This window comes from Phaethon aethereus (assembly GCF_964289735.1).
Source record: "Phaethon aethereus genome assembly, chromosome: 1".
Classification (NCBI taxonomy): Eukaryota; Metazoa; Chordata; class Aves; order Phaethontiformes; family Phaethontidae; genus Phaethon; species Phaethon aethereus.
Genome location: NC_138575.1, coordinates 459,751 through 484,457, shown reverse-complemented (window position 1 = coordinate 484,457; position 24,707 = coordinate 459,751). Strand labels below are relative to the sequence as shown.

Here is a 24,707-nt window from a genome sequence, read left to right as displayed (position 1 = left end):
CACGAGCCTCACTGGCCGTGACTCAAGCAATGCCAGCAGAACAGACCCAGAGAGGATGGCCAGGTCCAGCCAGGAGTCGATCTCCTGAAGCAGTAGCACAGCGATGGGGCAGGTCTCAAGACAAGTCAGGAAGCCAATCCGCATGTCAGGGCTAAGGACAGGTCTAATGATCACTGGGCGGGTCCACTGTCATGAGGCAGGTCTGAGGTCAAGCTGGGAAATCAGTCCATGGGTCAGGGTCTGGATCAAGAGGGTCCACGGCCAGCCATGGACATTGCCATGACTGAACTGGAGACCAGGTCTCCTTCAACATAGTTCAGGCAGGGACTGAAAGTCGCAGCTTAAACAGAGCTCTTGGGACCAGTGGTGTGGGAGGAGGCCCCAGGTGAAGCTGGTCAGGGACATTAAGACATATTAGTGCCCTCAGGTCCCCGATATGGTTCTCCCCAGCTGGCAGTATCAGTCCTGCCATAGTCTATCCATCCAACATCATGCCTGTTTTGACAGGGAACTGGTAGATTTGGACCTTTATCTAATTAGCTTTGATCTTATCTCATTCTAATTGCTTAATAGCTGTACATCTTCTTTCCTTATTCTTTTATTTGTACAGCTGAATAATCTACTATTACTCCTCTTAACATTCTCAAGGTGTAGCTCAGTCGAGTTTTTGGCAAGCTGCATCTTACATTTATGATTTCAGATCCCCCTGATATAGATTTCTTTGCAGACGAATCCTAGTCCCTGTTTTTCAAGAGCTTTGCTTATTCCTAGAGGACTAGGGATAATCGCATTTGGATTCCCTACCTGCAAGATTTCTTTTTTGCCAGGAATACATGTCAGGGCAGTTTTTTGTAGCTTTGACTTAAAATATTCACTCAAAATTTCACCTCTATTTTAACTCACTGAAGACAGTCAATTCCATTTACTAAATTACACTTTTCTTCTTTATCAAATACAAAAATCTAGGCTCTACTCTTATTATGAGGCTACCTTACACCATCATTTTCCAAAACAATGTAAAGGTCTATGTTTTTGTCCTATCTTTGTTTCTGCACAAGCCCACGCATCACACAGACTTCCGACCCTCAGCTTTACCATTACTGCTACCTTTCCCCAAAGCACACACGTGCTGCTCTGGCCTGTTCTTGCCCATAACAGCTGTTAGACCGACCGAATCACTTGGCTCAGCCTCCTCCCCTCTGCACTCATGGGCTGGGGTATCTGTATTGCAAATAGCCCAGCCTTATCTTACTGGCCACTATCAGTTTCATCACCAGAGAAGACAGCCGCTTCTCAGAGCCGTCTGTCTGCTTTGCTGTTGCTGTCACCTGTCCACCCACCTCCTCTCTTGTGTTCTTGTAGGTGAAGATATGTCAACGTCTATCTGATTTTCCTCCTCTTGTACTAAAACTAGCAATGCAGATAGCAGACCATCCAAATCACACTTGGTTTAATCATTTCTTGGTTTAAAGCCACTTTGATTTCTGAGGGACCAGACATTTGGGTAGAGTCCCTTCACCGACCACTCCTTCTCTCAACGCCTGCAGCAGCTGAATAGCGGGTGACTTACCAGCCCCGGGAACCACCATGCACTTGTGCCTGGGGCATCACCACTCCAGGAAAAGGGATTTAGCTCTAGCAAAAGCCAGAGGGGCACGTGCCTCCTTCCCTTGTTGATGATGCACATCACACAGCTCACGCTCGGTGACTGGGTGCTCTCTAAACCCTGAGCCATAGCTCATGGTCCTTGGGGACATGCTGAGGAGGAGAGGAAGGAGAATGGGAGGTAGACATATATATGGGCTGGATGTGCTGAAAACCAGTCACTGACAGACAATCTCTTTTTCTGTTTCATTTTAGTCAGGGCCCTATATGCATTCACACCATGAAAGATCATCTTCCTACATCACTTGGAGGTAGATCTGCAGTCTCCCAGGTACTTGTACAAGTGCTGCCCACCCATGGTACCTGTCACATCCCCTGGTAACATTCTGCAGCATTTCTGCAAGCGTGAACGAAGCGCTGCGTGGCTGCTCAACAAGTGGGAGTGGGAGCACAGTCCCTCTGGTCCCAAGCTCCACCAGTGTCTCCACCCAGGGAGACAAAGACATTCCTGTGCAGAATCACACAATGCAGCTTGAGACATGAGGGGAAGCACTAGTACTGCCCCAAGGCAGGTCTACATGCCATAATCTCATAATGGATCCAGAAACAGGGAGATGTGCCTAGCCGGTGTTTGCATGCAGGTTCTTACACCCACATCTCAGACTACCAACAGCTGTGAGCTTGATCCCATATTGGCAGAAAGACAAGGCCTGTTTCAACCACATGGAAAGCACAAAATGATTAATTCCCCAAATCCAATAAAAATGTCACACCATTAAGTAGAATATAGGGTATGGTGTTAGAGGAGCTGCAGAGAGAAATAAAAGTGTGTGATGAAGTGATGGGATGGGTAATTAGAACTTGGATCTCGCCATGGGATGTCAGGATGATACAAGAAGGATCGTATCTATGGGAAGATGGGCAAAAGCAGAAATGTCCGACTCAGTAGGGCCAGAAGAAATACATTTAGAACATACAGAAAGTTTGAGTTATTCATCAAAGAAACTGTGTTTGGGCCACAAATGATTTCAGTTCCATAGACAGGAGATATCTAAGGAGACCCTCACTGGGAAGTGAGAAACTTAAGTTTCTGGGGTCTGTAACAGAGGTGCGCAACAGGACATCTTCCTTCAGAATCACCAAGCACTGCAACCGGGACCTAGGAGGGAAGTGCTGACCCAGAGGCACCCTTAGAGAAGAATTTGGCTCATTTAGGTAGATCAATATGCACCTCGTGGCCTTTTCCCTCAAAGCAAGAAAATACATGCACATTAACGGAACGCCTTAATACCATCTCCAAAATGTCAACCCTGAAAGTTGCTCTCTGAATTTCAATGAAGATCACAATGAATTTCCTGAGCTGCTCTCATCCTTGTCACAGTCATCTTCAATCTATTCCAACAAGGTCTGGTCAGGTATCTGCCATGCAATCCCGCTACTTTCCTCAATCAATAAACACAGTTGGAGACATCCGCAAGTGTGATATGGCTTTGTTCTCCAGCAAAGTATAGTCAGACCAAAACCCTTTCACCAGTGCACAGCCCAACCAGTTGTTAGGCTATACTTAAACTCAGAAGACAGACACTTCTCTCTCTTTGATCCTGATGAGAGGTGGCAGAGCAACATCATCACAGCTAAACTTTCTTCTGTGCATAAATCTACCTACTGCAAACAATCTGTACCTGAAAACTGTGTCTGAGCTTTGTCTGTTAAAGTCAGCAAAAGCCAAATGCTGGGGGACATGCCAACAACTAACAGTATGGACAACTGGAGGAAAATGCTCATACCTCTGCTCCAGTTTTAGTGCCTAAACACCATCTGTTTTTCACATTTCACTACACAACTTAAATTTTACCCAAACATGTAACATTCTCCAAGAAAGCACCCAGCAAACATGAACTCCAGTATCAGCACAGGCTGGGGGATGAAGGGATGGAGAGCAGCCCTGCCGAGAAGGACTTGGGGGTTCTGGTGGAGGAACATGAGCCGGCAATGTGTGCTCGCAGCCCAGAAGCCAACCGTGTCCTGGGCTGCCCCCAAAGCCGCATGGCCAGCAGGGTGAGGGAGGGGATTCTGCCCCCCTGCCCCGCTCTGGGGAGACCCCCCTGCAGTGCTGCGTCCAGCTCCGGAGCCCTCGGCACAGGAGAGACATGGACCTGCTGGAGCGGGGCCAGAGGAGGCCCCAGCAACGTTCCGAGGGCTGGAACAGCTCTGCTGGGAGGACAGGCTGGGAGAGCTGGGGGGGCTCAGCCTGGAGCAGAGAAGGCTCCGGGGAGACCTTCCTGCAGCTGCCAGGGCTGAGAGGGGGCTTAGAAGCAAGGTGGGGACAGACTTTTTAGCAGGGCCTGTAGTGACCGGACAAGGGGTAATGGTTTTAAACTAAAAGAAGGCTGATTCAGACTAGATATAAGGAAGACATTTTTTATGACGAGGGTGGCGAGACACTGGAACACCCAGAGAGGTGGTAGATGTCCCATCCCTGGCAACATTCAAGGTCAGGTTGGACAGGGCTCTGAGCAACCTGCTCTAACTGAACATGTCCCTGTTTGTGGCAGGGGGGTTGGACTAGACGGCCTGAAAAAGGTCCCTTCCCACCCCAGCTATTCTATGAGTCTATGATTCTGTGAACTTCTAGATACAGGAAGGGCTTTATAAACCACATCATTAACCTACTCTCTTTTTTGATTTAGCATCACAAAAAGGACAGGGCAAACAGCCCCTGCACACTGAAATGGCTCCAGAGTACAGCTCCAAAGCAGCACGAGAGGGAGGAAGGCAGGACCTTCTCAGTGGAAGTCCCAGCTCATCAGCCCTAACCACCTCTGAAAAAGGAGGAATATCCCATTCGGGTCTTCACTGTCATCAAGCGTTTCCCATCAGCACAACGGAAACACATTTGCTTCACTTGTAAGGGGCCCAGAGCACAGCCGAGTTCACAACACTGCGCTCGCTCAGGAGCCTTCCTGGGCCAGGAGAAGGCAAAGGCAGGGGTGACCAGTGCAGTATGATGAAGCACATACCAAGATAATTTTAAGACAGAGTACAAATGAGCATTGGGAACACCATCTGGAACTGCAGACTGGAGAGCTAACAGCTGAACTCGTTCAGAGGCGGGAGGAGAGAAGCTTTGCTGATTAGACCCCACACTGTGCAGGTCTGCAGCGCTACCAGCGGAGTTCCGCTCCCACTCCCTGTTCCATGGCCACAAGACCAGGTCCCAAAGGCACCTCATACTTTATCCACAGGGACCGACATGCAAGTGTCACAGAGCAGACATGACCTGCCACACACTCGTCACCGCACACAGAGTTAGTGGCTCACTTATGGAACCCAAGCATCCTGCTATGGAGATGCCCGAGGGTGCAAACATACGTTTAAAACTCTCAGGAAAGACTGGGTTTGGAGCAAAGAAGACTTTATAAGTGGGTTCAGGCTTCCAGAAATCGATTGAAACTATTTTTTGTGCAAAACAGAGAACTGTATTTTATGGATTTTCTTTTCTCTTCTACAACTTTGTTTTCAAATTTGCAATCAAGGTTTAACTCTCACCAGAATTCAGCTGGGTGAATTTTAAAGCTCACTTAATATGCAAAGTGAACTTCATTGAACGTGTCAAACCAGGACCACTACTGCCCTTTCCTAAGTAACACATTGGAAAAAAAAAAAAAATTAATCTAGATGTTCTCTTCAGTTGCTTTACAGCTGGACAAGTTTAGGCTTGCTAGAAATGTTCCTCACCCAGCCTTCGGCCTGGGAGAGGAATGCTGGCCAGGCAGCTCTCACCGACAAGGGGTAAGCTGTGGTGATCCACCCCACAACAGCAGGAAACCCACTAAGTCATGGTGACCTCCAAGAACACCGTACTGTTTGGCACATGCAATTCACATCTCCTGACACGCTGTCTTCCAGGAACAGTGAATACCTGTCAGGTGGTGGCTGGCACTGGAGACAGCGGCTCAGGGCTGCCAGGGCTGAGTCACAGCCATTTTGAATATTTTCTGTTAGACTAGAACAAACACAGGTAAGTTACTGTTTTCCTTTGAAGTCTCCTAAAACATAATGCGGGGTTGGAGGTTCAGATCAGCAGTCGCACTCTCTTACTGCATCCCTCACTGTTGCCTGCAGAAGACCCTGCCACTGCAGCAATCTCTGCAAAGGGACTGATGATTGCTCTCCTCACGACAGTACCACACACTTACTGTGGATTAGTGTGTCTGCTACTGGATGCTAAAGTACTCAGTAACATAAACTAACACCTTGAGATACAATTCTTCAGATGCATCCATTGCCCATTGCAAAGAACGGGCAAACTCAGAAACTGCTAGAAATTTAAAATGAATATTTCTGAATTTCTGGGGCTGTCCAGTGTGTCTGCTGAGAGATGCTCAGATCTAAGAGAACAGCTTACCTTGCCGTGGATCATACTGTCGCATCTGCACCTCCTCAACACATTCTGCTGGGAACCAGCCAGTCCTTCCTTTCACGGTTCCTTCCCAAAAGCCACCTTCACCAATACTCAGCACTGTGGGAAGAAAGAAACAGGTACGTGAGAATGAGCAGGGCTCCCAGAATGACCGTTGTATATAGTGTTATATAGTGTTAATGCATAGTTATATATAGTGTTAACGCAGCAGAAACACCTAGGGGCAGAGCACAGCAAATTTGTCTGGGGTCAGGCATGGTGTGGAAGAAGAAACCACCTCAAGAAGCCTCCAAAAACTTCTTTCACCCATGTCCAGCAGAGAGACAGTGTAGACGATGGCCTTCATGCAGCCACGTGCTGCGAAAACGAAACAGTGAATTGGTAGCATCCATCTTTGTAAGGATTGTTGATGGGGGACCCAGATGTAACACAGGCTTTGGTAAAACCATTTCCTGGAAACATGCCACCTACTGTAACTTGTGACATCCTCAGAGCAACAGAGGAATCACAGCCCCACAAGGAAAACAAGATGCAGAGAGGGAAAGAAATTGGCCAAGGCGACAACAGAAGTTGCTCTAATAACTGGGGTGTCCTGACTGGCCTGGGTTCAAAAAAACAAGAGCTCTTTCACTCTAAATGACACAGCAAACAGGAAGGTACTTCACTGTCACAGCAAAAGTCTCCTAACTCATTAAGCCTTGTTTTTACTTGCTCAAAGCTTAGAGAAACAGAAAGGAAGCCTTGAAATGTGCTCTGAAGATAAATGAATTCACAGTCAAGGAGATTTTAATGGAGAATCACATCAGGAGTGTCCTCGTTAAACCAGGGAACTATCAGCTTGAACTCCTCACCAGCTGCCAGCTGAGAAGGATGGCTTTCAGGTAGGCGGGATACAAACTACTGACGAGCTACAGACAAAACCAGAACTTATTGCACCTGTAGAATGAACTGGGGTCCAAAGCAGACTAGCCTGCACAGTTTGAGGTTACAAAACGGTCTGAGGTTTCTGCTAACCATTGCCAGCAAATGTATGTTTAATGTCAGCTGTCATCTCTGAGGTTCCCTGCAACTGGATCCCCCCCACTTTATGCTAGCAGGCTCTGCAAGAAAGATCTGGATTGTTTTGGGACATTTAAAAATGCATCAGATGTGACCATTCCCTCTCTCAAGGCCACAGAGAAAACAACTTTCATGCCCAGAGCACCCAAGAGAACAAAAATGCACACAACGCGAGAAACAAGGGAGGCAAGAATCATTACTGATCTTCCTGGATGTTCCCCCTTGCTATACTATATCCAGAGTGCCCAGATATTACCCCTATTTATCCAGAAAATGGCTGATGTGCACCTCTCACTTGAATTCAAGCACTTACAAGGCCAACTAGCAGCATCATCCTGAGCCAAGAAAGTGGAGAAGGGGAGCAGTTACCTATGTTTTCAGGTTACTGTGGCTCACAATGCTTTCCTAACTCTTTGTAACAGAGTGGCCTCTGGAACAGATTATGAATGAGTGTGGTAGATGTAGTCTATAAAATGCTATAGATCAAGAGAAACTGCTGCACATCACCTGAAAGTGATCAGCTTTTGATACATCCTTTGGAAAACATTCTGGCATAGCATTCGTAATAGCAATTCATTTGACACCCAGACAAAAGATAAACAGAAGAGTCAGCATCCTGGGGGCTCTGCTGCAATGATCTCAGAAGTATTCCCTCAGCATTATCTGGATAACAAGTTCTTAAAAACAAGCCCAGCACATCAACAGATCCCCTGGATTAGCACGGAGACGTGGGGTTTCTTGGGACTTGCTTTGAAACATCAGGAGCCGTTATAAAACTCCTCAGCACAGAGAGGGGACACTCAACTGGATTCTTAAGCAACTCAGCAAATCCCTGGACAACAGGTGAAGGAAAAGGTTGATGGCGGGTCTGTTTTCAACTTGCATCATCTTATCTTATGCTTTCTTCCTATGGCTGTTTCTCTAACTTTTTAATCATAACTTAACTGTGTGGCTTTGACAGCAGAAACTGCAACTTCATTTTAAGCTTGCCTACGATCTGACACGCGCTGAAGTGAATCTGACAGAGCGAACGGCTTCTCCCAGAGGAGGAGACCGCAGGTTTGCAGATAAGACTCGGGACCTGACCCAGCACAACGGCCGTGACCCTGGGGGCTGCTGGATGCTCCCTCCAACCATCAGGCAGGTGCCCATGAAAGATGAGGAAATTCCTGTGGCTGATTACCAAAAAGGCCCTTTGGCAATGGGGTGACAGGGAAAAGGCAACCAGCAAGCACGGGGCACCCATACTGACTTGTTCCCGTAAGGCTGCACTGCAGCCAGGCAGAAGGAACAGAGCTGATCAGCACTTACTCAGCTCTAGATGCAAGAAACCACCAAGCAAAGGAGACCACTGGTATGACACGATCCCCAGCAATCGGATCTTCGATCCTCAGTAGGAATAGTGCTCGAAATAAACTCTTTGACAATCATAAAATTTGTATCACAAGGCTACGCAAGTATCTTATGGCTGCGCGCGGTGTCAGAGCCATACAAAAGGACTTACCGCTTGCCTTCACCAACGCACAAGGTTCTGCACAAATCCCAGTATCCCACCGCTCCTGGCCTTTCTACCTGTGACCTCAGAACAGGCTGGGCACTCTGCAGAACGCACAGAAATGCCTGGTTTGAAAGGTGAGCCCCGCTCCCCGAACGCCGTGCTCTCATATTACGGCCCCGTGAAGACACCTCCACGCGCAGCTGAGGCGCGCGAGGCGCCTGCGCCTGCCCTGGCACGCTCGGCTCCCCTCTGCCTCCCGGGGGCGCGGCGGGGCAGGAGCACCGTGCCCAAACCGCCATGCTGCTGCGGTCCCCTCTGTGCCATCCTGCTGCCCCCCGCTACCCCCAGGGTCCCTCCCGGCACCTCCTTGAGCTTTCGGGCTTCACGTGTGCTTGCTGCACCGCTTTCTGCCCCCGCTGGTAAGCGCTACACGAATCACCGTGTAATCCGCGCTCTTCACGGGTGCGGCGGCGCCTTCCGCGTCAAAGGCCTCTGAGGAAGGCGGCTTCTTTTCTTCTGTCTTGATCCAAAATATCAGCAGCCCCGACCACGCAGGAGCCCTTGTGCTCTTGGTAGGTCCGTCGAGGCCAACAGCTCTCGGGAACTTGGGGAACTTGCTCCTGCTGCTCCTGGGCGTTCGCCACCCGCCCCGAGCGATGCGCAGGGCTGGAGGGGAGCGCTGCCCCCCAGGAAAGGCGGACAAGTGCCAGTGGTGGGAACGCAGCAAAAGGCTTAACTCCCAGTTGGCAGATTTACGGGACTTTCAGCTCAGGAAAAATGAGCATATGATTATGCACATGGCAGCACACCTTACCCCCAACATGGACCACGGTCCTACTGCCAGGCTGGGATTTCTGAGTGGACAACACTTTTTTCTTTTTTTTTTAATCAGTTAACAAATAAGCACCTGAATTACTATGGTATTTGATATCCTGACTGGCAGAAGGCACAGACGCGTCCACACTCTACCATGTGCTGCTACCTTCCCAATTCAGCTCCCTCCTAACACTGCACAGACAGCACTACCAGATTTATCCCTGCACCCATCACCAGAGTGCCCATGTGTCACTCATCGCTAAATCCAAGCACCAGAGTTATTAATAAATTAAGCACTACTCCATGCCAGCCAAAGCAAATTCCCCAAAGAAGAGGAACTTCATGATTGCCCGTACCTATGCATTAGTCCTATAGGAAGCAAGGGAAAAAGCAAACAAGCGAGCCTGATTTACAAGCCAAACAGGAGACTCATTTCAGCCTCTTCTCTAGATCTTTTCTTGAGATGCAAATACTCCTGCTCTCCAAAGGTTATGATGTTATCACAATTTGGAATAGACCCAAATCCTGTACCTCATTTCCCACTGCTCTCGTCCATGCTTTAGAAGCTCTGCTAACACTTCCCAGTGTAAAATTCCCCTTTTCTAGTACTTTGTATCTCCAAATTCCAAATGAGGCCTTCGTGGAGAAGAGCTCATCCAGCCCTCCAGAGCCTTCTGTTCTTGTATCGTTATGCTTGGCTCTTCATTCACATAGTACTCCTTTTTAAGATTTTCTCATTCTCGAGGACTGGAAGGACTGAAGTTTCAGCCTGTCTGGCATCAAGCTGAACACAGATTTTAAGGTAACAGCAAACGGAGTCTTTTCTAATGAAAGGAAAAATTTAAAGTTGTTCATATTTCACTAGTTTGTCTCTGAGGATGTTACATGAGACAACACAAAAACCTTGCTCAAGTCAAGACAAACAACATCCACTGCTCTCCCCTCTTCCAAGGAGCTAGTCACCTCTCTGCAGAAGGCGGTCAGCTTGGTTAAGCAGGATCTCCCCTTCACAAATCCAGGCTGGCTACTACCAATCACCATTTTGCCCTCCATATCTTTGGAAATGGTTCCCAGGGTTAGTTGCTCCATCACCTTCCCAGGGATCAAGGTGAGACTGACCAGACCAGCCTGGAGTCCCCCCCCCCCCCATTCTCCGCCTTGCTCTTCTTGAAAACAGGGGTGACATTTGCTTTCTTTCACTCATCAGGAACCTCTCCTGACCACCATGACCTTTCAAAGACGATAGAGTGTGGCCTGGCAAAGCCATGAGCCAGCTCCCTCAGCACTCATGGGTGTATCTCATCAGGCCCCATGGACTCGTGTATGTCCCGTTCGTTTCAATGTTCCCTAACCTGATCGTCCTCCACTGAACATATGCCTACCTTGCCATGGACTATCCTACTGGTGTCAGGGACCTGGGATTGCTGAAGCCTGGTCTTACCAGTGAAGGCTGAGGTGAAGAAGGTAGGTACCTCAGCCTCAGTCAGCTCATTCTCTTCTTGCTGTACAAACATGCAACTTGTTCAGAAATGAGGTGGAGAGCATGAGCTTTGGGCTGGCAGGGAGAGGAGCAGATGGATGCCAAGGAGCTCTGAAGCTATACCAATTCATGCCTGGCACACCGAAAGAAGAGCACTTAAAGCAGCAGCTTCAGCAGGGCCTGACTTGACATGTGGATGCCATCTCTGAGCAGTCTCTCCTGACAAGTCACTCCAAAAGCCTGTTTTATTTTCTGATGCAAAGTCAGACCCTTCTCCTGAGGTGCCAGGCTCAGAACTCCCTGTGAGCCCTACGCATCTGTGACAGCCCTCCTCTACCGCAGGGCCCTTAGACTGAGTGGGGAATACCACAGTGGTCAAGAAAAAGTTGGTTTTGACAGGAGAAGAGAAATAAATGGTCTACTGTGGCCTACAAATCACTGATGCAAGCTGGGCGACTCACACACAACCAACAGCTCTGAAGGTCACTGGTAATTTGAAGAGCTATAAACATGGAAATGAGGCATATACCAAGTCATGTTGGGATGTGCACGTGAAATGCTTAAATATGCTTTGAACACATTAACAAACAAGACATACTGGGCAAAAAAATTCTTTCATGAAGGAAGTCATAGCTAACCAACTGTGGATCCCAGACCCCGGCCAGTCGAGTCCCACTGCTACTTCCCAGTGTCGTGCTATACTGCTATTTGCTCCGTGGCCTGAACAAAGACCAAGCGACTGCCACATTCTGGAGTTTGGTTTGCTTGCTAGGATACTTCAACCTGCTGCTGCAGGACCCTGGAGGAAAAGCCCACAGCAGCTGCTGAAATCATCTTGGCTTCCTCTCAACTACTCCTGAGGTTTCTCTTGGTGGCTGTCTCTCCATTCTCGTACCAAACGCAGACGTTCCTACTTCCCCCTTTGAGGCACAAATCCACCTTCCACAGCTCTTCTGCCATGGACCTGACCGTACTTTCCCCCAGCCCATTCGCAGCCCTTACTCATCCCCAAATATGTGTTTTAGACATTTATGCTGTCTCCTACACACTCCACTGTACCTGCAAACTTATCCCTTGGAGAAGCCACTGTAGCATCCTTCAGGTCTTGTGGAAAATTCCCTACTGAAATGATGCTTATGGACCCCAGCCAGCTGCAAATGACAAGGCAGTTGTCCTGACCAAAGACTATGTTTTTTCCCTTCTGTTCCATCCATTCACTTCAATCCCATTTAACCCTTAAAGCCTACATATAGAATCAGCTCAGCAGCATCAGCTCTTTAAGACCACCTCTTTGCACCCCATACTTGCATTGCCAGCTGTTCTGTGTTCGACCCTACAACCTGCAGTTCCAGGATCTGGTCCTGCCTCTTCTCTGTTGCACAGCACAAAGCAGGTCTCCAACCTGACAGGACTCTAGATGTGACCAACATATGCCTTTCACATGGGCTAGGCTAGCAACATCACAGGTGGCTGGGCCTGTAGAACTCTTAGTTTGCTCCTACCACCTCTGTTCCTCCCATTTTCCTTTGCTTCGCAGCTTCCAAGACAAAAAAATCCCACACTCCCCCCCAAAAAAACCTCAACCAACCTGCAGTGGCCACAGGTTTTCCCTTTCTTGAGTCCCCTACCACTGATACGTGATTGCTCCTTTCCAGAGTAATCCCAGAAGCCGCCTTCTTACACAGTCTCTCAGACGCAGATTTGTCCACGTTGATTTGTTATTGCTTCCTCCCTATTAGAAATGTCACTCCTACCACCCAAGCTGCTCATTTAGTCACGAGGCTGGGCTCAGGCCAACCCTTGTCTCATTCACTGCTCAAGCAGAGTCATCCTCCTCTGTTCTGTCTCACAAGACCATTTCCCTCTCCTGCTCTATCGGTGCAGGGATGCCTCCGGCATGTGCTGAGGACGCAGCAGCCACTGGCCCAGCTCCCCCAGCATCTGCCCATGAGATACGGTCCCCACCTTGCTCTGAGGAACACAGGCTCTCCCATAAAAGGGACGCACTGCTATATTCCTCCTCCCAGCTCCTCCGTGGCGAGTCCCGAGGATCACACCGTGTCTGGAGTGCAGCACGGCGCACAGAGCACCCCGATTCCAAGTCTTGCTTGAGAAGCGGCGCAGCCCAACAACCTGCATCTGCACGGACTCAGCTTGAACCTGGGCTGCTACAGACCCCCTGGCCTTTGCAGTCAGTGGTATCTTTTAGGAAACGTTTTGGTTGTTATTCCTGTCTAAAGTCCTTACTACAAGGAGAGATGAGAGCTGGAAGGCTGGGACCCACCTGTGCTGCAGGGAATATGCCCTAGAAAGGTTTCTTCCAAGGGCTGCCCGTGGGGTCACCCATGAGCCATATGTGAATCACAGACTCACAGAATCTCTGGGTTGGAAGGGACCTTTCAAGGCCATCTAGTCCAACCCCCCTGCAGTGAGCAGGGACATCTTCAACTAGAGCAGGGTGCTCACAGCCCCGTCCAGCCTGACCTGGGGTGTTCCTAGAAGGTCAGGAACAGGCAGGCAGTGTAAAGTGGCAGCTGTTGGAGACCCCTGCCCACCCTGGGGGCCTCTCTACACTCCATACAGTGGTGCCACAGTAGTTTTCTCCAAAACAATTGGAGACCAATTGCTGACCAATTGCACACACCAGCCAGCTCTCGCATCAGGAGGTCCCACTTGCACTCTTTCCGTTTGTCACGCCAGAGCTAATGACACAGACTCAGAAACTCATAACATACTGCACCCATCATCTACTCCAGGACATTAAAATCAAACAAACATGCCATTTCACAGCCAAGCGCATGTGTCCTCGCTCACAGCACTGCGAAGTCCCTGACAAGGGGAGAAGCTGAAAGGACCCCAGCTATACCAGGACACTACTGCGGTACGCAAACATGGCTTCCAGTTCAGATTCTGCTGTGCTGGGGACAAGTTCAGGCATGATGATAAAGAACAACTTGGAAGGCAACAAGGAGAACTCTGCAGGCCTTGCTTCCCAGGGTGAAACACCCTTCGTTTCGTTTTCAAAAGGGTTCCTTGTATCAACCCTTACACACAGCTCTGCTCATCCTCCCCTCAGACTCGCACACTGGACTCTGCTGGGGTCCCTCACGCACCCCAAGGTTTCCCACCTGCTGCTCCTGACTCCTCAGCAGTGCTGAGGGGCCTTGCTCCTTCCAGCACTCCTCTGCCAAGCGGCGCAGGCAGCACTTGAGGACAGTCCTGTTACCCGCCGTGACCTTCCCCAACGCTCCAACGCAAACCTGCTTATCGCAGCTCTCTCTGGGCCACGCCGGCACCAGGCTCGCCCTCGCCGAGCCGGGGACCGCGAGGCACAGGACCCCAGCGCACGCCCTGTGGCTCCGACGCCTGCAGCTCACCGACGGCCTCGCTCAGGCGCTGCGCCTGGCTCTCACCCTCCGCTGCGTTTTGGGTCTTCTGTGTCCTCGGGAGCTGCCATGGCCAAACTCCTAGATAACAGGTTAATTTAGATTCAGCTCCCTGAGGGGCAGAAAAACATCAGAATTAGCATCTTATGTCTTGAGCTACAAACAAGGGACAAAGTCGGTCTGCTTGTTTTATCTGTTAAAGGACTGTCAGGAAGACATTTGGGGGACAGATACAGAATCTGAATCCAGAGGCTTTCAAACCTTGTGATAAGGCACACCTCAAACCCAGAGGCATCATAACGCGCCTTTGCGACAGGCAGCACAAAGATGCGCGCCAGCGCCCGGGGAGGGGTATCAGCCCTGGGTTTCAGAGACCTTCCCTGAGCAATCTGACAGAAAAGACATCCTGAAGCCCCCCTGACTATGAAAGGTCCCTCAGTGGTGAGGGAGAAAGGCAGATGCAGTGTTTGTGTTTCTCTCAAACCGGATACGTGACTGCAAGTGGCCTATCTGCAGTGCTTGGTAACCCGTGAAGATGACCATCTGGGACCCTCGTGCTAACAGCACTATTGCTGTCCACACGCCACAGGCCTTCAGGGCTTCCTAAATCCTAAAACGTGCAGGATTACTTGCAGTTCCAGATTAGCTACAATGTGCAGCTCCCAAGCGTGGCTGAAGCTGTAAACTTGACTGCATTGCTAAGAACTTGTTCCAGTCTATATCCAACCCTACCCCAGCAGAGTTGGTCCCTGGAAAACGTGTTACAGGCAAAGACAAACTGCACAAGGCTACAAAAAGGAAAAAGTGGAAGAGGTACCCTGACCTCACTCCAAGACTAGATGCACATCATGGAAACACCACCACTACATACTTGTAATCCAAGATCAAGTCAAGAGGAAGCGGGTGCTTCTGTCGTGCACAAGACTTTAGGCTGTTTTATTGCAAAATAATTTCCCAACAAACAAACAAACATTGTTTCGACCTGTTCAACAATTCCATGTCCCAGACAACCTCTCATGTAACTTGGGTATTATACAAAGCACCCAAGTCTGTTTGAGAGGCTAACATGGAGATGACACGGCCTCTCAACCACACTCTTCACCTTCATGTTTTCTACTTCTGAGCCACTGCTGTATTAGGGACCCAGAAAAAGGGACGCTGCCAGAACCATGCTAACAGCACAGTTTTGCTCAATACCAGCTGCAAATTACTGTTGCTGAGCTCTGAAGAATCATCAGCAACTGACCCATTTTTTTGTGAAGTGCCTCACTGGAGCAGCAGTATTGTGCTGTGACCTTCACTTAGTTCCAGAGCTTATCAGGCTCCGAGTTTCTTCCTATTATTGTTTTCCCACATTAGGAAAGGTTTCTCCTTCTTTCCATTTAATTTGCTTGTCTCAATATAGAGACATAGTCAAAACTGGAAGTAAGCCAAGCAATGTAAACTTTCACATGGGTTTAAATCCTTCGCTCTGAGCCCTGTTAACTCCCAGCTGAACTTCATCACTGGAACACACTGCCCAAGGGGATGCACATAGTCTAGTAAGCCTGAGCACATACTGCACAGACTACATATTCTCAAACGCACAATTACTCACACTCCTGATACCCACAGCCCAGGAGTCTTTGTGAACCAATGTTAGCAGTATCCTCTTTCCAGAAGCAGCCCACCAATTGTGCCATGCAGGTCTCCGGAATGTTAGACCTCGGAAGCTGTAGTCTCTAGCACCAGCACAACAAGGCTACAGCCTTCCTAACTCCCAGAACTGGGGCACTCTTAAACCCCGTTATCTATCTGATGAAGTTCACAGATCCCTGATGAGTCAAGCTGTAAAAGTCAGTGAGCCCCCAGTATATGCCACAATAGCCCAGCTTTTCACTCTGCACAGCTGCTTTATTTGTTATGAAATTAAAATTCAATTATAAAAGCTGATTTTAAATGCCCCATCAAATTAATAAACTGACTGCATACAATCCCTCTGGCAGATGTTGCAGGGTCAGAACAACAGATTTCACTTGGGTTTATTAATAAAAAGCTACGGGAGAGACAAGTTGGTGGTTAAAGAAATAAGGGAAAATAGGAAAGATTCATATGGGGATCCCAGATGAACAGGAAAAATGGTTTGTCCACCAGCCTCATAGCCTTCCACTGAAATGCGCTGGGGAGGCTTTTGACCCTGGTTACTCTTGAACAAGCCTTCATTAGACACCACTTGCTCCTTTATTCACGGCAGGTAAGAAGCCAGAGTCTGCATGCAAAAAGAAAATTGAGTCCTCCTGTCAGTCAGGCACAGGTATAGATGTCTTCCACTCCAAAGGCGCATCCACCATCCCACTGAATACACCTGTGTTGACACAGACCTCAAAACACCCTACAGAACTGTATGTGGACGGTGAACCATTCCATGAACAGCAGCACACCCCATTGCAATTTTGATTCATCAAGGAAAGCATTTTGCTCTCCAGTGGGAAGTTCTACGTATAACCTGAGGCTGGACCCTCTCCCAGCCCTTTGTATGTGCATAGTTCTCCCTAACAGAGGTGCTCCACACTTCTTGCTGTAGGCCCTAGCAAGTCTGCTGCAGAAGTGTTACCTGCCTTAGAGGCTGTACACCACTGGGGCGAGAACTTCTGCCCAGGTCTTGCCTCAAGCTAACATGCTTTCCACAGCCAGACTCTTCCTCAGCATCTCCCCTCAGGGAGCCTTAACACTTGGTGTTCAGAGCAGTTAACCACGCCAACAATTCAGCAGCTCAAACGCAAGGGCACCTGCACCTGGTGGACATAAGCGCACATGAAGCTTCCTACAACAGCTTCCAGTCATTCCTGTCCAAACAGGGTACGTGTGACTGCTCCTCTATGAGGGCCATTTGGCATCCTTCAACCACAGCTATCTCCCTGACCTATATTACTTCATGGTGATAAAAAAGTCTCAAAGCAAAGTAAGTGGACTTATCTCACTCAAAGGTTACATGTTTTCTTTATAATATTAAAGCAAATTACTCCAGAAAGAAATCCAACACAGATAGTGTTAGCTCAGAAAGGAAGAGTCTTCAGATATCCTACCATGAAAATGTCAGCTCTCCATGTAGCTAAAAGAACAGCAGCGGACTCTCTAGTCACTTACCTCCGTTGAGTTTGCAGGTGCTCTCTATGACCAGAGGCAGATTAATCTTGGTGGCTAGTGGAGATCCTGACCAAAAACCCATCAGTGAAAGGAGAGCTTCAGAGTCTACTGTGCGAGTTTACTCTTGCAGCAGAATAATGCTTTCCCCCCAAATAAAGATGACAAATTAATAAAGACTGAAGAATCCCTGTCTCTCTGAACTTCTCTTTCCTTCAATCACAGTAAGGGCTAGGATAGCAAGGAAGAGCATAAATACCCAGACCATACAGAAGAGACCTAAAATCCCCTTTTGAATTGCCTCACTAAGAATTTTAAGAGTTTAAAACTACCATCGCACCAGAGCAAGTTTTAAGGTGCTTTTAGTCCTGGGCACAGAAAGTCTCAGTGTAGTATATCAAATGCCTGACAACGTACAGCCTTTGCCTTGGCTTGCTCAAACTGCAGCCTCCAGTGATCCCATTAAATTGTTGGTATGATTTATAGCTATCAGTGGATTACAAAAGTGAATACTGAGCTGCATGTGCTGGCCTGAGTCCAGGCTGCAGCCTGCCATGTTGAACTGAACAAGCAGAGAAGACTACCTGGTCAAGTGCGTGGCTCCTGAGGAAAGGATGCTCTTGAAGCATCTTTGGAGTATCAAAGCCAGCAGCACTGGTGTTAAAGCCAAGAAACTCTGGCAGCAATTCAGCATGCCAGATCATAGACTTCCAAAGCAGGCAAAAAACGCAAATCATCCCAAGAGGAAGGGACAAAAAAGACCCCTAAACTAAAGCTAGCTCTGAGGACAGGGCACTTTGATCTGCTGCCTGTACAAGAAGAGGCCAAGATGATAGACATGACTTTTTTTTGGTACCCTACTATTTTGCATTCATAGTACTTTATGTCTAAACATTTTTAAAACAGAGAAGGACTAAAAGGAAGGAAAACTATCATTGCTGTATTAGAAATAAATGACGAGGGGTGGGGTGAGTTTCCTCATTGTTCCTGATGAAATCCTGGGGAGAATTCAATTTTACAGCAGTCCAGAGAATCAGCCAAGTAATGCTGCAGCAGCCACTTGCCCTGGTGGTACACGCAGCTGGGCTTGAAGCTGAGGACAGTAAGGTTTGCCGGGTTCTTTCTGCAAGAGTTTCTACTGCAAGCTTGGACCAGGTCTGTCCATAAAAAGGGAAGCACTGCCTTTGCTGGGGACTATGTTGCGTACCCGAGGAGCAGAAATCACCACTCATCCTGTTCCTGGGAGCTCAGGCCCACCAGCGCAGGCAAGGGACCAGCATGCTGTTAAGCCCAGTTCAGAAGAACATGAGCCAAACAAGCCTTGATGGGTCTGGCAGCGGTTTGCACATACTGCTTCCCCACAGCCTTTCACATCAGATAGTCCAGGCACAGGTTGGTGGTGGCTCGGCACCCCCCTCTGTCCAGGAGGCCATGAAAGGGACACCCTTGAAGCAGAGCAGCTCTGTAGACCTGCAGCCTGCCCCGTGGTGCAGCACAGCGTGGTGGTGCTGACAACTGAGTGACGGCGTCCAGTCCCTCAGTACAGATCCTGCTCACGGGCACAACCTGCGCTTGAACGCTTCCAGCTAGAGACATGGTGCTTCCCACCTAGGACCACCTGAACATCTTCTGCTACAAACACATAACCTGCATTTTGATGGACGTAACCTGTTTTAGTGGCACACAGCTCTAGACAACAAGAAACAAAAAGGACTTCTCTCAGTATCTTTTCCTACCATTGCTTCACCGGTGCACACTTAAATAGCTTGCAACTTTTTTTAAAACTGCTCTTGAGCATCTTAAGTGTTTATGCTTTGTTAAATTTGCAACCTTCAGCTTTTCACGCAGACTACCCTGACCCAGGCACGGCACAAGTAACAGTCTGGGGTGAGAAGCATTTCTGAATTGCCTCTTCTGTATCTTGTTAAGTTTGGGGCACCAGCTACCGCAGAGGAACAGAGGCACAGCTGGGTCCAAATGAGATCTGAGGTAGTACAAAGCTCAAATATAGCAGTGGAGGAAATTAGATCATTATGGATGAATGGGGACACAACCTGAAGAATGGGCACAAAGAGGGAACTGGCACGGCAGAGACAGCTCAGACCACCCTTGCCTGCACCATCTGCCACCACCTACTTTGCAACTTCCCTGGCACCTTCAGATGCGGGCAGGTAAAAGCAATTAAGCTCAAGGCCTGGGGACCTGAAAAGTCTCCAGGAGCAGATGGGATCCACCTCAGTGCCATTAGAAGGGAAGGGCAGGAGCCCGTACAGAACCGGTAAGACCAGAACACACCGCCCTTGGCCTCGCACAGCCCTGCAGCACAGCACACGGTCCAACAGAAGACAAGTCGCAGGCTCTGCAGGGGTTTGTCACGCTCCCCGTCCTGGGTCATTTCAGCTCTGAGTTTCATGTCCTGCTCATCAGCGCTTTAAGGACACACCACCGAGGCTGGCCAATGCACCCAGCTGTCACGTTTCATGCCCACCACTCGTCAGGGACGAGATCTGCATGAGCAGGGAGCTGGTGACGGGGCAGAGGCGGCCCTGGTTTGGTCATACAGCGCCTGCGTGCATGGCCCGGCAGAGGCGGCCCAGCGGCAGCGCGAGGAGCCGCAGGCAGCGAGGCAGCATGCTGGCGCGTCTCATGCTGGCTGGGGACAGCACTGCTGTGCTCGAGGAGCAACACCGTCAGTCATGGCCTTAGCCCAGACCTTCAGCCTCCTCGTGCTGGACGGGCCGTGGTGCGCCCTGCAGGTAAGAGTCCAGATCTTGAACTTGGCTCGCCGGTCTGTGGGACTCGGAGCTCAGCAGAGGCCTGGGGCTGCAGCTGGTGCCGAAGTGCACTACGTTTTGTAGCTTCCTTCAGGCCACAGCTCTGCGCCTCGTCTGCAGTAATCCCGGCAGTAGGCAGCAGCAGCACATCTGCCTTTCCCCCACCTACTGCTGGTTTAGGCTGAAATTCCTTAAGGCAGAAGGTGTTTCTGCAGCGAATCTCTGTACAGTGCTCCGAACGAGGGAGCCATGGGCTGGGGGTCCGTGAGTGCAACGGCAGCAGAGACACTGCTTATAATCAACTCGTGGGCGCAGCCTCCACAGCACCGCCGCACAGCTTTCTGCTCTGAGCTATTCCAGCCCTGCAGCCTCCAGCTGCTAAGCTGATTTTTATAATCATCTTGCTTTTAATACAATCATTATACAGTCATTATGCCTTTAATTAAGCATTTATTGTAAAAAATAGTGCCAATCAAAGTCAGCAGGTTGGAATAGGAAAGGAAGGGAATTAATGTATTCCCAAAATGTTAATGAGAGCTTTTCAGCCTAAGCAGAGCTTCAGGATCTGGTACCCAGTAGGCAGATTTGAAACGTGATAAGTGAAGCTTGAGCAGGGTGGCCCTGACCCAGATGGCCAGAGCTGCAAGGCAACTGCTGTGGTTCTCTTCTGCTGCCCATGCTTACATCCCTCCTCCCCCAGCACCGGTGGATCTCTTCCCCTACCTCCTGGGGACATCAATCCCACCCAGGCTGCTCACCGCAGCGGCATTTCCACACTGCGAGTGGATTGCCCCGAGACCCACGCCCCTTCCACGGCCACCGCAGACCCACCGCAGCATGCGCCCACTGCTCGGGATTTCGGGCAGCCCAGCACTGCAGAGCCCCGGCCCCAGCAGCTCCCCAGCATCAGCAGCCGGCCTGACAAGCAGCCTTCGGGGAGACGTCTCAGGGCGCTGGGCCTGTCAAACCTTCCCGAGAGCCAAGTCTACCCTGGAAAACTCGGATGACTCACAGCACAAGTTACTGTGCCCGGCACCCCGGTGCATGCCCTCCCAGCAACTTCTCCTACAACAGCTTTCTCTGTCTGAGGGGGCCGAGATCTCTTCGCCCCCACGGCACCCCAGCTTCCCCGGGGCAGCCCCAGCAGGGTAGGGGCCGCGGGGCCAGCAGTCAAAGGCCCATCCCGAGGGCACATTCCTGCCAGCCAGCCCGTGCGGGCCGCTGGAAGGGCTCAGCCTGCTCTGCTGCGCCGGACAAACAGGCGGTATGGCTCACCGTCAAAATCTGCCATTTGCACCCGCCAGGATAAAGGGGAGGTTCCCCAATTCCAGCTCCTGCTACAGCCATGCTGTAGGGAGCGGCCATGCAAAAGCACACATGGGAACAACAGAGCAATATGGAGACAGAGCACATTCAGCCTTCCGCGATGACGGGAGCCATAGCAGGCGTTCTCCCAGACATCCCCTCCATGCGCAGGCTCGCGCTGTGAGCGTCCAGCACCCTCCAGCCCCGCGAGCTGCCCTGCAGCGGTACCAACACTGCAGGCTGGCCCTCGGGGACACGTGCGGGAGAGCCGCTTGCGCCTTGATTCCCGCTCAGAGCTTCCCTGTGGAGTCTGGTACTGCGTGGTAACTGCTGCGGAAAAGGGAGAGTTGTCACAAAAGCCTGTCACGAAGACCTGGCTGGGCCCACGATCCCTCTGCGACACGGGAGGCCGCTTCGAGGATGCCGGCTGTTGCCAACGGCTGGAAGTGCGGGGAGGATCCCGGCCGCTCCTGCAGCGGGACAGGCTGGGGCTCAGCTGCACAGGAGGGTCCGAAGGCGCCTGCGCTCACCAGCCCCCCGGGAGCCTGGGAAGGTGCCCTATGGAAGCGACCCAGGGGAGAAGAGCCAGACCACGGACATTGCTCCTAACGCTTACAGCGTGTGACACTGAGCGGAGGGGCGAGAGAGCAACATGTCAGATCGGACACAGGCAAACGTGCCCAAACATGCTGCACAGAAGCAGAAATAACACAGCATGTACGATGCTGGGCTCTGACCTGTCGCCCCTCAGGAATGAGGTTTTGATTTAGGTCTTTGTGTGAGAACAGCTCTGCGACTGACAGGAACAAAAACCAAATTAAGTGTTAAGGATGATGAGGAAAGGAAGAGTATCTTAAATACCATGTGCAGTTCAGCTCCCTCAGCTCAGAGGGGTCACAGCACAAGTGGGAAAGGTACGGAAAAGGGTGACAAGGACAGTGAAAGGAATGGCTCCAGACAAGGAGTGGGCAGCCTCTAGCCTGGAGGAGAATAAGGGCTAAGACAGAAGCGTGCAAAGTCAAGAGCAGCACTGCATGAACAGGGATCCCCTGCCCACTGCTTCTTTCACCGAAAACTTAGGGGACATCAAGCTAAAACAGCAGATAGAAGGCCAAAACAGCCTTAAAAGAAATGGCTTTTCACACAATGCACAGCTAAGCTGCTGTAGCTGCGAAGAATTTGTATGTGCCAAGAGAGCCAAGATCCCTGCAGAACCCCCAGCAAGTACTGTCAGGGACTGCGAACGCAGCTGAAGAGCTCCGAGCCCCACACACTTCCCAGTTTCACTCTCTTCCCTGGGCACCTGGTGCTGGCCACTGCTGAGGGCAGGCTAATGGGGCTGCTCCTGTTCCCATTCCCAGCAGGCAGGATCATGCCAAGGAACAACAGGCTTCTCAGGATGTTCTGCAGCTTCTGGTCCCTCGGGAATGCGCACGGCTTGTAGGTGCAGCATGTCACGCTTGAGTTCAAGCAGGCACTACCCCAGCGCCGCAGGCGCTGCCCGTGAGCACCGGTGAGTGGAAGGAGAACCGCAGGCAGCTGCCTTCCTGCTGCTGGACCCCTGCAGGGGCCAAACCGACCGCTGGCTGGCTGTCTCTCCAAAAGCCACCAACAGCAACTCGCCGGAGGAGTCTTTTTAGGAAGTATTGCAAGTTTTCAGCAAAGAAGGAGCCTGCTGATGACGTGGCCCCTCTCCCCAGCACGCCCAGGAGAACTGTAAGAACCCTGGGCACACAGTCCTTACGGGCACAGGCAGGCAACATGTGCTCCCCTACCTGTGCTTCTCCAAGGCTCCCCGATACGCATGCTCACAGGAGAACCGAGCCTCCAGCCGAAAGGGCAAACTTTGGACAAAAGCAGGACAGAGAGAACTGGTCCAAGGAAGCACCACCAGCAACAATCCTCATCGCAATCTCCCCTTCAGCTAGTGCCAGATCTCTCCTTCCCTCCCTCCATAGAGCACAGCATACCCAGCCTCTCCAGTTTGCTCACATCCATCCATCCCTTTCCTAGGTCTCCAGAGAAACTCCTTCACCCCCTGAAAAGATCTCACCAGGACTGACCCAAGACCCCTCCAGAGACTCTTCTCCCTGTTACTGGGTGCAACCGGCACCTTACCACAAGCCTGGTGTCATGTCCTGGCTCTGAAGCTTCTTGTTTGTACGCACTCAGCCCCATTTCATTCCAAGCTGGCCTACCAGACCTGATGGGGAAAACCTCTGGGAGTTCTCCTGGTGCCGCACAGTTAAATCAGATCCACCACAGCTCCTCACCTGTTCCCTGCATGGCTGATCGCATCGAGACAGAGAACAGGAGGGAGAAGCCCAGGCTCTACTCCCGCTGGCATTCTGAAAGTGCCCCAAAGGAAGCTGGTTAGAACGGGAAATCGGTCCTTTTGATGCTCTTCGTGTCACGTACCAGAAATATGCACAATTCAGCCTGCAACACTTCTGCCTCTTCCTCCCCTGTGCTCATCAGCATCTGCCTCACAACATGGAAAGACTTTTGGGAAAGCATGGGTGGGCACCTCAGATACATCTAAATCCAGCTGCGGGTTATGGGCATCGTTGGGCTACCCCGTGCCAGCAAGCAGAGGTGTGAGCAGTGGGCACATCAGGGCACAGCAGAGTTGTTCAACGCGTGCAAAGAGCAGTGTGGGTGCAGGATTCACATGTGCGTGCAAAGGTATGGACAGCAGGCATATCCAGCACTTTCCGAACCCGAGAGGTCGATATATGCACAAAGCACGGAACAGATTGATTTTAAGGAGCCCTGATTAGAACACAAAGCTGGTAATGAGACAGCACTAGATCCACTCCCATAACAACTAGCTGTTGATGTGCTGGACAGAAGGTGAGGGATGGTGGCACCCGTGAGCAGGTGGGCTTGGAGATCATCCACAACAAAAGCAGCATCTGGGGATTGCTCGAACCTCAGAGGCACAGCGAGAACAGCGCTGGGGGTCACGCAGCAGTGCGGAGACAGCTGTTCCCAGTGCTTCTCCTCCTCGCTTTTTCTTTCTTTCCATTATAGAGGAATGACTACAGAGGCATTCCAGGTAAATAAAAAGGAGGAAAAAAAAAGGGTGAAGTGCTGTGCATCTTGCATAATATACAATACAGACACCCCCCCCCACTCATTCCCTCTTTCTTCCATCTGCCAGCTGCAGATGACAACACAACAGCAGTCATATCTGACAGTCTTTGGGTCTGGACAGGGCAATCAAAAAGATGATGTC

General features: G+C 50.4%; 1 protein-coding gene across 1 annotated transcript in view; it reads right to left on the bottom strand.

Moving 5' to 3' along the window:
- Positions 1-24,707, bottom strand: part of SHANK3 (SH3 and multiple ankyrin repeat domains 3) — a gene marked incomplete at both ends in the record, with an annotated part of 394,260 nt that overhangs the window by 151,588 nt on the left and 217,965 nt on the right. The window contains 1 exon segment of the mRNA XM_082010792.1: positions 6,014-6,127. Within this exon segment, the coding sequence (XP_081866918.1) occupies positions 6,014-6,127 (114 nt within the window).